This window comes from Pseudophryne corroboree, chromosome 5 (assembly GCF_028390025.1).
Source record: "Pseudophryne corroboree isolate aPseCor3 chromosome 5, aPseCor3.hap2, whole genome shotgun sequence".
Classification (NCBI taxonomy): Eukaryota; Metazoa; Chordata; class Amphibia; order Anura; family Myobatrachidae; genus Pseudophryne; species Pseudophryne corroboree.
Genome location: NC_086448.1, coordinates 655,141,991 through 655,160,009, shown reverse-complemented (window position 1 = coordinate 655,160,009; position 18,019 = coordinate 655,141,991). Strand labels below are relative to the sequence as shown.

Here is an 18,019-nt window from a genome sequence, read left to right as displayed (position 1 = left end):
GATCAGGAGAAACAAGTGCCGGAACTACAATCTCCTGATTAAAGGTGGAACGAAGAAACCACCTTAGGTAGATAGCCGGGACGAGTCCTAAGAACCGCCCGGTCACGGTGAAATATCAGATATGGGGAACTACAGGACAAGGCACCCAAATCCGACACTCTTCTAGCTGAAGCAATAGCCAGCAGAAACACCACCTTAAGGGAAAGCCACTTAAGGTCAGCTGAACCAAGAGGTTCAAACGGAGACTCTTGTAACGCCTCCAAAACCACCGACAAGTCCCAAGGAGCCACAGGCGGGACATAGGGAGGTTGGATACGCAACACGCCCTGAGTAAAGGTATGCACATCAGGTAAGGTCGCAATTTTTCTCTGAAACCACACCGACAAGGCAGATATTTGAACACTGAGGGAGGCCAGACGCAGGCCTAAGTCCAGGTCCTGCTGAAGAAAAGCCAACAACTTGGCTATACTAAACTTGGAAGCGTCATAATCGTTAGATGCGCACCAAACAACCAGACCCTATAGTAAATCCGAGTCGAAGCCGGTTTCCGGGCCCGCAACATAGTTTGAATGACCGCCTCAGAAAACCCTTTAGCCCTTGAGACGGAAGCTTCAAGAGCCACGCCGTCAAAGACAGCCGGGCTAGGTCCTGGTAGACACAGGGGCCCTGAACTAGGAGGTCTGGGCATTGTGGAAGTAGAATTGGACGCTCTGACGATAGGCCTTGCAGGTCTGAGAACCAGTGCCGTCTGGGCCACGCTGGAGCTATGAGAAGCAGAATTCCTTTTTCTTGCTTGAACTTCCGAATTACCCTGGGCAGGAGTGACAACGGAGGGAACACGTACGGCAGCCGAAACCTCCACGGTACCGCCAGCGCATCCACGAATGCTGCTTGAGGATCCCTTGTCCTTGCTCCGAAGACCGGAACCTTGTGATTGTGTCGAGACGCCATCAGATCTACGTCTGGAAGGCCCCACCTTTCCACTAGGAGTTGAAACACTTCTGGATGGAGGCCCCACTCGCCGGCATGCATGTCCTGACGACTGAGAAAGTCTGCTTCCCAATTCAGGACTCCCGGAATGAATATTGCCGATATGGCCGGTAGATGGCGTTCTGCCCACTGTAGAATCCGTGAGACTTCCTTCATTGCTAGGCGGCTTCAAGTGCCGCCTTGATGATTTATGTAAGCCAATTTGGTGGCGTTGTCCGACTGTACTTGAACAGGACGGTTCTGAATTAAATGCTGGGCCAGGTTCAATGCATTGAAGACTGCCCGCAACTCCAGAATATTGATCGAGAGGAGGGACTCCTCCTTGGTCCACCGCCCCTGAAGAGAGTGTTGCTCCAGCACTGCGCCCCAACCTCTTAGACTGGCATCTGTCGTCAACAGGACCCAGTCGGATATCCAGAACGGACGGCCCCTGCACAGTTGTTGGTCCCGGAGCCACCAGAGCAGCAACAGACGGACCTCCGGAGTCAATGAGAAAATTTTGAGACCTGATCCGGTGAGGCAGGACGTCCCATTTGGCTAGAATCAGCCTCTGGAGAGGTCGAAAGTGAAATTGAGCGTACTCCACCATGTCGAATGCTGACACCATGAGGCCCAGCACCTGCATCGCCGAATGTATCGACACTTGCGGACGAGATAGGAAGCAACGAATCCTGTCCTGAAGTTTCAGGACTTTCTCCTGAGACAGGAAAAACTGCTGGTTGTGAGTGTCCAATAGTGCTCCCAGATGCACCATGCTCTGAGCAGGAATCAGGGATGACTTCTTCCAGTTGATGAGCCACCCGTGGGCTTGCAGAAACCGGACCGTCACATCTAGATGAGGCAGGAGAAGTTCTGGGGAATTTGCCAGGATTAACAAGTCGTCCAAATACGGCAGTATCCTGACCCCTTGACGGCGGAGTACCACCGTCATCACCGCCATGACTTTTGTAAAGACACACGGAGCCGTTGTTAAACCAAAAGGTAACGCCCAAAACTGGTAATGGCAGTTGCCAATCGCAAATCTCAGGTATTGCTGATGAGACACTGCTATAGGAATATGCAGGTAAGCATCCTGTATATCCAGGGAGACCATGAAGTCCCCAGGTTCCAAGGCCAGAACTATAGAGCGAAGGGTTTCCATCCGAAATTGGAAACCTTCACAAACCTGTTCAATGCCTTGAGGTTGAGAATGGGCCGGGAGGACCCATTCGGTTTCGGGACTAGAAACAGCGGAGAATAGTACCCCCGGCCCCTCTGCGCAAGAGGCACCTGTACTACCACTCCTGTATCCAGGAGGGTCTGTACCACCGAATGTAGAGTGTTTGCCTTTGTCTTGTCCAACGGGACATCTGTCTGGCAAAACCGATGAGGGGTCGGTTTTTGAAGGCTATGGCGTAACCTCGAGTGACGACTTCCCATACCCAGGCATCTGAAGTGGTCTTCAACCATTCCTGGGTATACCCTAGAAGCCGGCCCCCCACCCTGGGATTCCCCAGACGGAGGCCCGCCCCGTCATGCGGCAGGCTTATCTGTCTTGGAAGCTGGCTGACGGGCCGCCCAGGCTCTTTTGGGCTTCGGCTTACCAGGTTTGGAAGTGCGGGCCTGCTTGTTGTACGCCTGACCTTTTGCTTTACCTGAAGGACGAAAGAGGCGAAAGGAAGTACCTTTAGCCTTCGACACAGAAGGAGCAGTACTTGGCAGACAGGCAGTTTTGGCAGTAGCCAAGTAAGCCACAATCTTATTTAAATCCTCCAGGGAGTACCTCCAGGGTTTTTCTAGACATCCAGATCCACAGACCAGGAACTTAGCCACAATATCCGACGAGCCAGGACTGACGTAGTTAAGGCCTTGGCTGCAAGTATACCGGCATCAGAAGCCGCCTCTTTAATATAACGAGAAGCAGTGACAATATAAGACAAGCATTGTCTAGCATGGTCAGAGGAGATTTCAGCATCTAACTCCAAGGCCCATGCTTCAATGGCCTCTGCAGCCCAAGTAGCTGCAATAGTGGGCCTTTGTGCAGCACCTGTGAGGGTGTAAATCGCTTTCAGACAACCCTCCACAAGTTTATCCGTAGGCTCTTTTAGAGACGTGACGGTGGTGACCGGCAGAGCTGAGGAAACCACCATCCTAGCCACATGTGAGTCCACTGGAGGAGGCGTTTCCCAATTCTTAGACAGCTCCGGCGCCAGGGGATAGCGAGCCAGCATCTTCTTTTGAGGCACAAATTTCGTACCCGGGTTTTCCCAGGGTTCCTGACGTATATCAATTACGTGGTCAGAGTGAGGTAAAACTTGTTTAATCACCTTCTGACGCTTGAACCTATCTGGTTTCTTAGGAGGAACGGATGGCTCGGGATCATCCGTAATCTGTACAATTAATTTAATAGCCTCCAAAAGATTAGGAACATCCACATGTGAACCACCCTCACCATCAGCCGTATCTGAGTCAGAACCTGTGGGGTCAGTGTAAGTGCCGTCTTCATCCGACGAGGTGTCAGTGACAGCAGTGGATTCTGAGGAGACAAGCGCTCGCTTAGAGGACCCCTTGGACGTAGGTGAGCGACGGTCAGACTTTTTAGTAGTCAGGGACTGGTTCAACTTCTTTATATGAGCAGATAAATCGTCCGCCCACGGCGGGTTAGCTGCAGGGACCACAAACGGTTGTACCGGCATTGGGGGTCCCATAGGGGGTGTTAGTTTATGAACTAGCGTATGCAGAAGCGTGGAAAAATCGGCCCACGGCGGGTCATTATTTGCCCCCGTTGCCACCGTCCCACTCGGGGGCAAGGAGCTCCCAGAACCAGAGCCCAAAGCTGCTATATTCTCCTCATAGGTATCTGCGGCTTCAGCAACACCGGCAGTGTGTTCAGCCCCAGAACCGTTACCCTCAGAAGCAGACATGATATAACTTGCAGTATCAGGTAACACAGTACAATTTGTCAGCAGCACAATACCTCTAGCCCAAACTCCTGCGCAGTGTAGTCAGCACCAGCAGAGATAATGGAGAGATATGGTGACTAAATCACAGAGAAAAATAAGTAATACAGTATATCTTTGTGAAAATCCTATATTAGATAAAACCTGACGCACCAAGCCCCTTCAGGTCATAGAATATAGGGATAGCAGGTTGAGTGAAAGACACGAAATGGCCACCACTCAGCTATCTAATGCACACACAGTCACAGTTTGTACAATGCAGAGGTTATTACTAACAATAATACTGCACTGGACTAGCATACACAGCTATATAACAATAGATATAACAGTACACAGTAAGAACTGGATGTATATCACAGGGTAATTGTACTAGGAAACCCTGACTAAATGCACTCTTTCTTAACTAACACTGACTAAAAAAGGCAGGTAGAATACTTACGTGTCTTGTAAAGTCACAGCACTGAAAACCAGGCGGCTTTACATAGGAGGATTTGCCCAAGCATTCCCAGGAACAGTGAGCTAAGGGATAATGGCGCCGCAGACACTGCCAGGGAGTGAGGGAGAGACAGATATGCAGCTCCAGGGCAGGAACATTTGCAGAAAATGGCGCCCTGGGGCTGGGGGAGGGGCTTCAGGTCCAAGCTCTAATCCCCTACTGGCAAAACCACCGGGTACTGCGGGCTCTAATAAAATGGTTTATAGAGAAAACCTGACCTGTCCCATGCCCTGGTGATCTAGTGGGATCGCCTGTACTGCCACATTGTCCACCGCCAGCGTGTGCGTCCCGCCCCCCACTGACCGCGCCGGACCGCGATAAAGACCGGGTCCCGCAAGCGAGACCCACTTACCACCCCCCGAAGCGCGGCCACACGAACCCGGAGAGCCCCCGTTGTGTGTGCCTGACGTGAAGAAAACCTGAGCCTCCTGCTGTAGTTACCCGGCAACCAGGGCTCGGGAGTGTACAGCGCCGCTGGGGAGAGCCGGAGCTGCAGCCGTGAATGTCCACTGACATGTAACACTGCTGCTGCCCTTGAATTCTTCACTTTTTTCCTCAGAAAAAAAGCTCTTCTTAGGGCTGCCTGCATCAGCCCCTCTGTTAAGTGCCTGCTACTGCAGCACCAACTACAAAACTGAGATCCTGTGCAGGGAGGCGGGGTGATATAGGAGGCGGCGCTATGCATTCTGCGAACAGTCAAAGCTTTGAGCCTGTTGGTGCCTCGGATCAAGATCCTACTTTACACCCACCATTGTCCATTACTTGTGGAGCCCAGTGTACCCCGCAGCAGAAATGCATATTAAATTTATCCCTAAACCTTTAAAGTTACTGCACTAATAGTACTGACAAATGTATATTCTTCAAATCTAGAACATTACGGATATCCTCCAATAAGACTTTATACAAAATCTAATGTATTATTTCCAGTATGCATCAAAATACATGGTCAGAAATGATTCCCATGCGACAGTAAATGTGTGCACTTACCAAGGTGGATAAATAACGATTATGTCATTTGGACCCAACTTCAGTTGGGCTGCAGTTTGCCGTGTGAACAGAACCATTAGCTTGACATCTTTAGGAAGACTTGCAGAAAAGTCACCATCACTCTGCACTCCTGTCACTGGCTGATACACTGCAACCTGCACTGAGCACTCTTCATGAACCTCAATTATCTTTATCATCAGTGTCCCCGATTTATCTCCTAGAAAAAAAATAATGAAAGAATTTCAGACTGTCAGAAAACTTGTGGTATTACCAAACTAATAATAAAATATAAAAGAACTAAATTCTAAATGTTTGCCATTTCAATGAACAATAAGGTGTAATTGCACCAAAACTATAATGTATTTTTGGTGAGATTATTTTTGATACATAGGTACAGAGGTTGCTGTACCGATAAGTGAGATTTTCTTGTTTTAAATTATTCTCAATTAGGGCAGGATATATAAACAGAAAATAAGAATAATTCTATTTCTCGTAGTCCGTAGTGGATGCTGGGAACTCCGTAAGGACCATGGGGAATAGACGGGCTCCGCAGGAGACTGGGCACTCTAAAAGAAAGATTAGGTACTATCTGGTGTGCACTGGCTCCTCCCTCTATGCCCCTCCTCCAGACCTCAGTTAGGGAAACTGTGCCCGGAAGAGCTGACACAACAAGGAAAGGATTTGGAATCCAGGGTAAGACTCATACCAGCCACACCAATCACACTGTACAACTTGTAATAACCATACCCAGTTAACAGTATGAACAACAACTGAGCCTCAGTAACAGATGGCTCATAACAATAACCCTTTAGTTAAGCAATAACTATATACATGTATTGCAGAGTCTCCGCACTTGGGACGGCCGCCCAGCATCCACTACGGACTACGAGAAATAGAATTACCGGTGAGTAAATTCTTATTTTCTCTGACGTCCTAGTGGATGCTGGGAACTCCGTAAGGACCATGGGGATTATACCAAAGCTCCCAAACGGGCGGGAGAGTGCGGATGACTCTGCAGCACCGAATGAGCAAACTCAAGGTCCTCCTCAGCCAGGGTATCAAACTTGTAGAATTTAGCCAATGTGTTTTTGAATTCGACCAAGTAGCAGCTCGGCAAAGCTGTAAAGCCGAGACCCCTCGGGCAGCCGCCCAAGAAGAGCCCACCTTCCTTGTGGAATGGGCTTTTACTGATTTAGGATGCGGCAGTCCAGCCGCAGATTGTGCCAGCTGAATCGTGCAACAGATCCAGCGAGCAATAGTTTGCTTTGAAGCAGGAGCACCCAGCTTGTTGGGTACATGCAGGATAAATAGCGAGTCAGTTTTCCTTTCTCCAGCCGTCCAGGAAACATAAATTTTCAAAGCCCGGACTACGTCCAGCAACTTGGAATCCTCCAAGTCCCGAGTAGCCGCAGGCACCACAATAGGTTGGTTCAAATGAAACGCTGATACCACCTTTGGGAGAAATTGGGGACGAGTCCTCAATTCTGCCCTGTCCATATGGAAGATCAGATATGGGCTTTTACATGACAAAGCCGCCAATTCTGACACCCGCCTAGCCGAAGCTAAGGCCAACAGCATGACCACCTTCCACGTGAGATACTTTAGCTCCACGGTCTTAAGTGGCTCAAACCAGTGTGATTTCAGGAAATCCAACACAACGTTAAGATCCCAAGGTGCCACTGGAGGCACAAAAGGGGGCTGCATATGCAGCACTCCCTTAACAAACGTCTGAACTTCAGGCAGTGAAGCCAGTTCTTTTTGAAAGAAAATAGATAGGGCCGAAATCTGGACCTTTATGGACCCCAATTTTAGGCCCATAGACACCCCTGACTGTAGGAAGTGCAGAAATTGACACAGCTGGAATTCCTCCGTTGGGGCCTTCCTGGCCTCACACCAAGCGACATATTTCCGCCATATGCGGTGATAATGCTTTACTGTCACATCCTTCCTAGCTTTTATCAGCGCAGGAATCACTTCATCAGGAATGCCCTTTTCCGTTAGGATCCGGCGTTCAACCGCCATGCCGTCCAACGCAGCAGCCGCGGTAAGTCTTGGAACAGACAGGGCCCCTGCTGTAACAGGTCCTGTCTGAGAGGCAGAGGCCATGGGTCCTCTGAGATCATTTCTTGTAGTTCTGGGTACCAACTTCTTCTTGGCCAATCCGGAACGATGAGTATAGTTTTTACTCCTCTCTTTCTTACTATCCTCAGTACCTTGGGTATGAGAGGAAGAGGAGGGAACACATAAACCGACTGGTACACCCACGGTGTCACTAGTGCGTCCACAGCTATCGCCTGAGGGTCCCTTGACCTGGCGCAATATTTTTTTAGCTTTTTGTTGAGGCGGGACGCCATCATGTCCACCTGTGGCAGTTCCCAGCGATTTACAATCTGTGTGAAGACTTCTTGATGAAGTACCCACTCTCCCAGGTGGAGGTCGTGCCTGCTGAGGAAGTCTGCTTTCCAGTTGTCCACTCCCGGAATGAACACTGCTGACAGTGCTAGCACATGATTCTCCGCCCATCGAAGAATCCTTGTGGCTTCTGCCATTGCCATCCTGCTTCTCGTGCCGCCCTGGCGGTTTACATGGGCGACCGCCGTGATGTTGTTTGACTGAATCAGTACTGGGTGGTTTTGAAGCAGGGGCTCTGCTTGACTCAGGGCGTTGTAAGTGGCCCTTAGTTCCAGTATATTTATGTGTAGTGAAGTCTCCAGACTTGACCACAGCCCTTGGAAGTTTCTTCCCTGAGTGACTGCCCCCCATCCTCGGAGGCTTGCATCCGTGGTCACCAGGACCCAGTCCTGTATGCCGAACCTGCGGCCCTCGAGAAGATGAGCACTCTGCAGCCACCACAGCAGAGACACCCTGGCCCTTGGGGACAGGGTGATCAACCGATGCATCTGAAGATGCGATCTGGACCATTTGTCTAACAGATCCCACTGAAAGATCCTTGCATGGAACCTGCCGAAGGGAATTGCTTCGTAAGAAGCCACCATCTTTCCCAGGACCCGCGTGCAGTGATGCACCGACACCTGTTTTGGTTTCAGGAGGTCCCTGACCAGAGATGACAATTCCTGGGCCTTCTCCACCGGGAGAAACACCTTCTTCTGTTCTGTGTCCAGAATCATGCCCAGGAAAAGCAGACGCGTCGCAGGAATCAGCAGCGACTATGGGATATTCAGAATCCAGCCGTGCTGTTGCAACACTTCCTATGAGAGTGCTACGCTGACCAACAACTGCTCTCTGGACCTCGCCTTTATGAGGAGATCGTCCAAGTATGGGATAATTATAACTCCCTTCTTCCGAAGGAATACCATCATTTCGGCCATTACCTTGGTAAATATTCTCGGTGCCGTGGAGAGACCAAACGGCAACGTCTGGAATTGGTAATGACAGTCCTGTACCACAAACCTGAGGTATTCCTGGTGAGGTGGGTAAATGGGGACATGCAAGTAAGCATCCTTGATGTCCAGCGACACCATAAAATCCCCCTCTTCCAGGCTTGCAATAACCGCCCTGAGCGATTCCATTTTGAACTTGAACTTCTTTATATAAGTGTTCAAGGATTTTAAATTCAGAATGGGTCTCACCGAACCCTCCAGTTTCGGTACCACAAACATTGTGGAATAGTAACCCCTTCCCTGTTGAAGGAGGGGGACCTTGATTATCACCTGCTGGAGGTACAGCTTGTAAATTGCCGCCAGTACTACCTCCCTTTCCCTGGGAGCAGCTGGCAAGGCTGATTTGAGGTAACGGCGAGGGGGAGTCACCTCGAACTCCAGTTTGTATCCCTGAGATACAATTTGTACAGCCCAGAGATCCACCTGTGAGCGAACCCACTGGTTGCTGAAGTTTCGGAGACGCGCCCCCACCGCACCTGGCTCTGCCTGTGGAGCCCCAACGTCATGCGGTGGACTTAGTGGAAGCAGGGGAGGATTTTTGTTCCTGGGAACTGGCTGCCTGGTGCAGCTTCTTTGCTCTACCCTTGCCTCTGGCCAGAAAGGATGCTCCTCTGACCCGCTTGCCTTTCTGAGGCCGAAAGGACTGCATTTGATAATACGGTGCTTTCTTAGGCTGTGAGGGAACCTGAGGTAAAAAAGTCGACTTCCCAGCAGTTGCTGTGGATACGAGGTCCGAGAGACCGTCCCCAAACAATTCCTCACCCTTATAAGGCAAAACCTCCATGTGCTTTTTAGAATCAGCATCACCTGTCCACTGCATAGTCCATAATACTCTCCTGGCAGAAATGGACATTGCATTAATTCTAGATGCCAGCAGGCAAATGTCCCTCTGGGCATCCCGCATATATAAGACGACGTCTTTTATATGTTCGATGGTTAGCAAAACAGTATCCCTGTCGAGTGAATCAATGTCGTCTGACAGGGAATCAGTCCATGCTGCTGCAGCACTACACATCCAGGCTGAAGCAATAGCAGGTCTCAGTAGAGTACCAGAGTGTGTATACACAGACTTCAGGATAGCTTCCTGCTTTCTATCCGCAGGCTCCTTTAGGGCGGCCGTATCCTGAGACGGCAGTGCCACCCTTTTAGATAAGCGTGTTAGCGCCTTGTCCACCCTAGGGGATGTTTCCCAACGTAACCTATCCGTTGGCGGGAAAGGGTACGCCATCAGTAACCTCTTAGAAATCACTAGTTTCTTATCAGGGGAACTCCACGCTTCTTCACACAATTCATTTAATTCATCAGATGGGGGAAAAGTCACTGGCTGCTTTTTCTCCCCAAACATAATACCCCTCTTGGTGGTAACCGGGTTAATGTCAGAAATGTGCAATACATCTTTCATTGCAGTAATCATGCATCGGATGGCTTTTGTAGACTGTACATTTGTCTCATCCTCATCTACACTGGAGTCAGACTCCGTGTCGACATCTGTGTCTACCACCTGAGCTAGCAGGCGTTTATGAGCCCCTGACGGCTTCTGAGTCGCCTGGGCAGGTGCGGGCTGAGACCCCGGCTGTCCCAAGGCTGCTGCGTCATCGAACCTTTTATGTAAGGAGTTGACACTGTCGGTTAAGACCTTCCACATATCCATCCAATCAGGTGTCGGCCCCGTCGGGGGCGACACCACACTTATCTGCCCTTGCTCCGCCTCCACGTAACTCTACTCATCAAACATGTCGACACAACCGTACCGACACACCACACACACACAGGGAATGCTCAGACTGAGGACAGGACCCCACAAAGTCCTTTGGGGAGACAGAGAGAGAGTATGCCAGCACACACCACAGCGCTATATAACACCGGGATTTACACTATAAAAAGTGATTTACCCAATAGCTGCTTAAATATCTTATTTGCGCCTAAATTTATGTGCCCCCCCTCTCTTTTTTACCCTTCTTGTATCAGGATACTGCAGGGGAGAGCCTGGGGAGCTGTGAAGGGAAAATGGCGCTGGTGTGCTGAGGAAAAAGGCCCCGCCCCCTCAGCGGCGGGCTTCTGTCCCGCGTTTTATGTAACTTAATGGCGGGGGTTTTTACACATATATAGTTTTCAGACTGTATTATGTGTATTTAAGTGCCAAAAGGTATTATAATTGCTGCCCAGGGCGCCCCCCAGCGCCCTGCACCCTACAGTGACCGGAGTGTGTGGTGTGCTGTGGGAGCAATGGCGCACAGCTGCGGTGCTGTGCGCTACCTTAATGAAGACAGGAGTCTTCTGCCGCCGATTTCATCGCTTCTCTTCTGTCTTCTGGCTCTGCAAGGGGGACGGCGGCGCGGCTCCGGGAACGGACGATCGAGGTCAGGCCCTGTGTTCGAACCCTCTGGAGCTAATGGTATCCAGTAGCGTAAGAAGCACAAGCTAGCTGCAAGCAGGTAGGTTTGCTTCTCTCCCCTCAGTCCCACGTAGCAGTGAGTCTGTTGCCAGCAGATCTCACTGAAAATAAAAAACCTAACAAATACTTTCTTTTCTAGCAAGCTCAGGAGAGCCCACTATGAGCACCCAGCTCTGGCCGGGCACAGATTCTAACTGAGATCTGGAGGAGGGGCATAGAGGGAGGAGCCAGTGCACACCAGATAGTACCTAATCTTTCTTTTAGAGTGCCCAGTCTCCTGCGGAGCCCGTCTATTCCCCATGGTCCTTACGGAGTTCCCAGCATCCACTAGGACGTCAGAGAAACAATGCTGTACACCACAGAAAACTGCTGGTTTTGGAAGTATACCACAATACATATGGAACCCCATACATATCAAACAGATCTGTAAACCGATAACGGAGGTAGCTGCGATGGACCAATTGGAAATAAGACCCCATAAGATTCCATGGGTATGCGATGTGCCACACGTCCACAGCAAGCTCCGCAAAGCACAACTTTCTAAAGCTTGGGTCCGCTAGGAAATGCCATCAATAGACCCTAACAGGTGAATGAGCATGGCGTGGCGTGAGGTGGTGCCGGACATTATGTGCTCACCATGCACACGCCTATGGGGTCGATTCAATTCGGCAACTTAAGAATAGCGCCGGGAATTAACTCCCGACGCTATTCAATTCAGCTGCTAGTTACCCGCAATTGTCGGGAATTCTTCTCTCATCCCCGGGGGGTGAGAGAAGAAAACCGACAAAAGTGCTTCCGCGCGGCCTGCGCGAGGCTCATTCTGTCGGGAATCAGCATCGCCGTGGGTAGTTAAGTGGGAGGATGCCCGTTCTCCCGACAAAACTACCTGTTAAGTCGGCGAGCTTTCGCAGACTTAACTTTAGCTGAATTGAATAGCGTCGGGAGCTAATTCCCGGCGCTATTCTTAAATTGCCGAATTGAATCGACCCCTATGAGTATAATAATTACATATGAATATTGGGTGATGTAGCCTTATGGCTTGCAGCCCCCAGTGCCCTGCCTGACAAAAGAACAATTACTGTGCAGCACAAAAAAGATTTCTCCAGCCACTGCCAACCTAGGGTACCCTGCACTGCTGGCTAATGCTACATACCCACCGCAGCTCCTGCCACCACCTACTGTACATTACCTACAGGACTCCAGCAATTCCGAACACAGCGCCATGATTCCGGCATGTACTCCACACACACTGCCCGACACGCAGGTGCCCCATGTATTGGCTGCAAGCAGAAAACCATGTCCGGCTCCGCTCGCTGGACTGTAGACAATAGAGTGGAAGGGGCGCTTTTTCCCAGCAACAGTCGGGCACTCAGCAGCCAGCTGTGCGCAGTGAAATCTGTAAAGGTCGCCTCATGGGCGCCAACGGGCCGCAATAAGACCCGTGCCCTTCTCTCATTGCTTTGTTACTTTGATGACCTGCCTTTAAGTCACATGAAATAGTGACTCCTAGATCCCTACCCTCCTTAGTAGTTTCCAATATAGTGCCATTAATAATAGGATTTTAATTACCTACCGGTAATTCCTTTTCACGTAGTCCGTAGAGGATGCTAGGGTCTACATTAGTACCATGGGTAAAGACGGGTCCACCAGGAGCCATTGGCATTTAAGAGTTTGAGAGTGTGGGCTGGCTCCTCCCTCTATGCCCCTCCTACCAGACTCAGTCTAGAAACTGTGCCCGAGAAGACGGACATCTTTGAGAGAAGGATTATACAGAGATAGTGGCAAAATTCATACCAGCTCACACATACAAGGCAAACCAAGCTAACTAGCTTGAAACTCAGCAACCGCTGAAATATTACTTTCCAAGTAAAAATGCAGTACTGAAATAAAAACAAAGTTGTACTGAACCAGATAACCACTGCAGGAAAACGAAGCACTGGGCAGGCGCCCAGCATCCTCTATGTACTACGAGAAAAGGATTTACCGGTAGGTAGTTAAAATCCTATTTTCTCTTACGTCCTAGAGGATGTTGGGGTCCACATTAGTACCATGGGGATGTACCAAAGCTTCCAGAATGGGAGGGATAGTGCAGTGGCTCCTGCAGAACTGTTTGACCAAACTTTAGGTCTTCAGAGGCCAAAGTATCGAACTTGTAGAACTTTGCAAACGTGTTCGACCCAGACCAATTAGCTGCTCGGTGGGGTTGTAAAGTCGAGACACCCCGGGTAGCCGCCCAGGAAGAACCCACCTTACGAGTAGAGTGGGCCTTAACAGACATAGGACACGGCAATCCTGCCGTAGAATACGCATGCTGGATAGTGAACCTGATCCAGCGAGAGGTCGTCTGCTTAGAAGCAGGACACACAATTTTCTTGGTATCATACAGGACAGAGAGTCCGATTTTCTGTGACGAGCAGTCCTCCTCACATAGATTTTTAGAGCCCTTACCACATCTAAGGACTTTGATGAAATTGAGGAGTCAGTCGCAACTGGCACCACAATAGGATAGTTGATATGAAATGACGACACAACCTTCGGAAGAAACTGCTGACGTGTCCGAAGCTCAGCTCTATCTTCATGGAAGATCAAGTATGGGCTTTTACATGACTAAGCCCCCAACTCCGACACACGTCTAGCAGAAGCTAAAGCCATCAAAGTGACAGCCTTCCACGTGAGAAACTTGACCTTAACCTCCTGTAGAGTTTCAAATCAGTCCGACTAGAGGAACTGCAACACCACGTTAAGATCCCAGGGCGCCGTAGGCGGTACAAAGGGAGGTTGGATGTGCAGAAATCCCTTCCAAAAAAATCTGAACCTCCGGGAGGACAGCCAACTGTTTCTGGAAGAAAATGGATAGGGCCAAAATTTGGACCTTTATGGATCCTAACCTCAGGCCCATATCCACACCTGCTTGCAGGAAGAGGAGAAATGGTCCCAGTTGAAATTCCACCGTAGGAAACTTCTTGGACTCACACCAACATACATATTTTTTCCAAATATGATGGTAATGTTTTGACGTTACTCCTTTCCTAGCCTGTATCAGGGTAGGAATAACGTTGTTCGGAATGCCCTTCCGAGCTAGTATCTGGCATTCAACCTCCATGCCATCAAACGTAGCCGTGGTAAGTCTTGATAGGCGAACGGCCCCTGCTACAGTAGGTCCTCCCAGTAGATCCGCGTACCAAGCCCTTCTTGGCCAGTCCAGAGAAATGAGGATCGCCTGAACTTTTGTTCTTCTTAGGAGTTTGAGAACTCTTGGAATGAGTGGAAGTTGAGGAAACACGTACACCGACTGGAACACTCTCAGAGTCACTAGGGCGTCCACCGCCACAGCTTGCGGGTCTCTCGACCTGGAACAATTCCGCTGAAGCTTCTTGTAGAGACGAGAGGCCATCATGTCGATCTGGGGTACGCCCCAAAGATCTGTTACCTCCTTAAACACCTCCGGATGGAGACCCCAGATCGTGTCTGCTGAGGAAGTCCGCTTCCCAGTTGTCTACTCCCTGAATGAAGATTGCTGACAGCGCTAATGTGTGTTTTTCTGCCCAGAGGATTATTCTGGTTACCTCCGACATTGCAGCTCTGCTCTTCGTATCGCCCTGTCGGTTTATGTAAGCCACTCTTGATACATTGTCCGACTGCACTTGAATGGCCCGATTTCTCAGAAGATGGGCCACTTGGAGAAGACCATTGTAGACGGCTCTTAGTTCCAGAATGTTTATCAGCAGGCCGGCTTCCAGACTTGACCACTTTCCTTGGAAGATATCCCCTTGAGTGACTGCGCCCCAGTCTGGAGACTTGCATCCGTGATTAGAAGGATCCAGTCCTGAATCCCGAACCTGCGGCCCTCCAGAAGGTGAGGTAATTGCAGCCACCAGTGAAATTGTGTAGAGGGGATCCCGACTACTTGTCCAGGAGATCCAGTTGGAAGGACCGAGCATGAAACCTCCCGTACTGCAGAGCCTCATAAGAGACCACCATCTTCCCCAGAAAGCGAATGCACTGATGAACCGAAACCCAGGCTAGCTTCAGGACATCCCGGACCATTGTTTGTATCACCAACACTTTATCCTCTAGAAGAAACACCCACTGCACTTTCGTGTAGAGGATCATTTCCATAAAGGACAACCTCCTGGTTGATTACAAAGGTGATTTGGAAGATTCAGGATCCAATCGTGTTCTGAGTACATGGATCGTGAGAATAATGCTTGTCCTTGGACGATGCCTTTATCAGCAGATCGTCCAGATATAGAATTATGTTCACCCCCTGTCTGCGAAGGAGAAACATCATCTCTGCCATCACCTTGGTGAATACCCATGGTGCTGTGGAGAGGCCGAATGGCAGGGCCTGGAATTGGAAATGACACTCCAACAGTGCGAATCGGCGATAAGCTTGATGCAGTGGCAAAATCGAAATGTGGGAGGTACGCATCCTTGATATCCAGTGATAGCAGTATTTCCCCCTCTTCCAGACCTGATATCACCGTCCTTAGAGACTCCATTCTAAACTTGAACTCGCTCAGGAAGGGGTTTAGCAATTTTAAATTCAGAATGGGACTGACCGAATCATCCGGTTTCGGTACCACGAAAAGGTTCGAATAGCAACCTTGGTTTTGCATATGGGTTGGGACTGGTACAATAACCTGTGCCTCCACCAACTTCTGGATGGCTTCCTGTAGGATAGCCCTGTCTGCCAGCAAAGCTGGCACGCCTGATTTGAAGAATCGGTGAGGAGTAAGATCTTGAAATTCCAACCTGTACCCCTGGGACCCAATATCTTGCACCCAGGCCGGACAACACCCAGACGTGACTGAAGTTTCTGAGTCTCGCCCCCTCCCGGCCCCACTGCCAGGCCGCGCAGCAGGTTTCTTGGATTTTGGCTGACCCTAAAGAAGGTGTTGGACGGTTTGGCCTTTCTTGGCTTGGCAGTCCGAAAGGACTGTGATGCAGCTGTAGAAAAGGGTTTCTTTGTGGCAGGTGCAGCTGAGGGAAGAAAAAGGAGACTTACCTGCTGTATCCGTGGAAATACACGCATCCAACGCTTCCCCAAAGAGAGCCTGACCTGTGTAGGGTAGGGTCGGCAAACCATTGGCGGAGCCAGAGTCCTCTATGAGCTAAGACAAACATGGAGGATATTCCTGCAGCCATCGAAGCCAGGTCTTTCATGGATTTCACCGTAAATCACGCAGAATCCTGTATGTTATGTAAGAACAATTCAACGTCACTTTTATCCATTGTAACCAATTTCTCAAGTAATGTGCCAGACCACTATAGCTTTAGAAATCCATGCACAGGCATTGGGAGGCCGTAGTATCGCCCCCGAAGCCGTGTATATGGATCTGACCGTAGTGTCAATATTGCGATCAGCAGGTTCTTTCAACGCGGCAGATCCCTGGACAGGTAAATCCACCTTCTTTAACAGTCTGGACACAGATGCGTCAACTATGGGTGGGCTTTTCCCAATTCTTTCTATCCTCCTCAGGGAAGGGAAAAGTAACCAGAACCCTTTTGGGGATCTGGAATCCTTTTACTCAGGTTTCTCAAATAGCGTTTAATACTTTACACGCAGGGAAGGTTAGCAAAGCTTTCTTACGGTCAGTGAAGTAAGCCACCTCTACCTGCTCAGGCGACATGTCAGCAATAGTTAACATATATCTAATAGCCTCAAACATGAGCTGCACCCCCTGCAAGGGGTGCAGCCCCCCGAGCACGTCCCCATCACCGTCTGCAGTCTATGGAATAGGAGCTTCAGACAGGAAAATGGGGCTGAACTCTGCTGGGTCCGCACTGAGTAGAAGCTCCGCCCTCCGAAGATGGCATGTCTTCCCGCGCAACTTCTATATACTGGCCTGAGGATTCAGTCTCTAGCCAGGGTATTCAGTCCCCGGCTAGCGTCTGTGTACTGAGGATTCTGTCGCTAGCCTGGGGATTCAGTATCCGGTTAGCGACTGTGACCAGTTTAGGGTATTTAGACGTTGGCTCAGCACCGTGATTAAATTTCTGTGTACATGATATGGATTCCTCCTGAGATGAAACCACTTCAACAGCATACAGTATGACACAGAGTCCCTAGACATGGCTATGGAAAGTATTAAACACGCACATACGCACACAGGGAATTGTCAGTCACAGCTCCACCCCACCCCACCCCAAGAATGGCAGAGAGAGAGACAGAAATTGGAGCCAACCCACACACAGCGCTTTCTGAGGTAAAACAGATAAAACTACCAGCGCTATCTGTGTACCTTAATAGACTACACAGATTTTACACAGCTTCCCCCCCCTTACTTCTGCAACCCCCTGGTACCACTCAGGATAGCTGGAGTTGCTTGGAGGGAGGGAACTGCAAGCAGGAAAATGGCGCTGAACTGGGTCCGGTCTGAGGAGAAGCTACGCCTCCTGAAGATGGCGTGTCTTCCCACACAAATTCTTTATACTGGCCCGAGGATTCCGTCGCTAGCCGTGGGATTCAGTCTCCGGTTAGCGTCTGTGATCAGTGTAGGGTATTAAGACGCTGGCTCAGGACGTCCCTCATAGCGCCAACACTGTGTGCCGCTGAGCCTTCCCGGAGCACAGCCGCTCAGCTCAGCGCTCCTACCCTTATGCCGCCATATCTCGCCATCTTCTGATCTTCTGGCTCTGTAAGGGGGTGGCGACATTCTGCCGGGGTGAGCGATTCTCTGTGGCGGGGAACGATCGATCCCCTCAGGAGCTCAGTGTCCTGTCAGCAGAGAAAGTGGTTCAGAACCTGCAGGGTGGACACTACTGCCCCTCCATAGTCCCTCTAAAAAATAACTTTACCAGAGAAACT

General features: G+C 50.0%; 1 protein-coding gene across 7 annotated transcripts in view; it reads right to left on the bottom strand.

The window, feature by feature from the left end:
• SPIDR (scaffold protein involved in DNA repair) overlaps nt 1–18,019 on the bottom strand; it is a 1,299,263-nt gene that overhangs the window by 767,584 nt on the left and 513,660 nt on the right. For all 7 annotated transcript variants that reach the window (XM_063923689.1, XM_063923686.1, XM_063923690.1 and 4 more), the window contains one exon: nt 5,413–5,629. In XM_063923689.1, the coding sequence (XP_063779759.1) occupies nt 5,413–5,629 (217 nt within the window). The remainder of the gene's footprint in view (nt 1–5,412; nt 5,630–18,019) is intronic.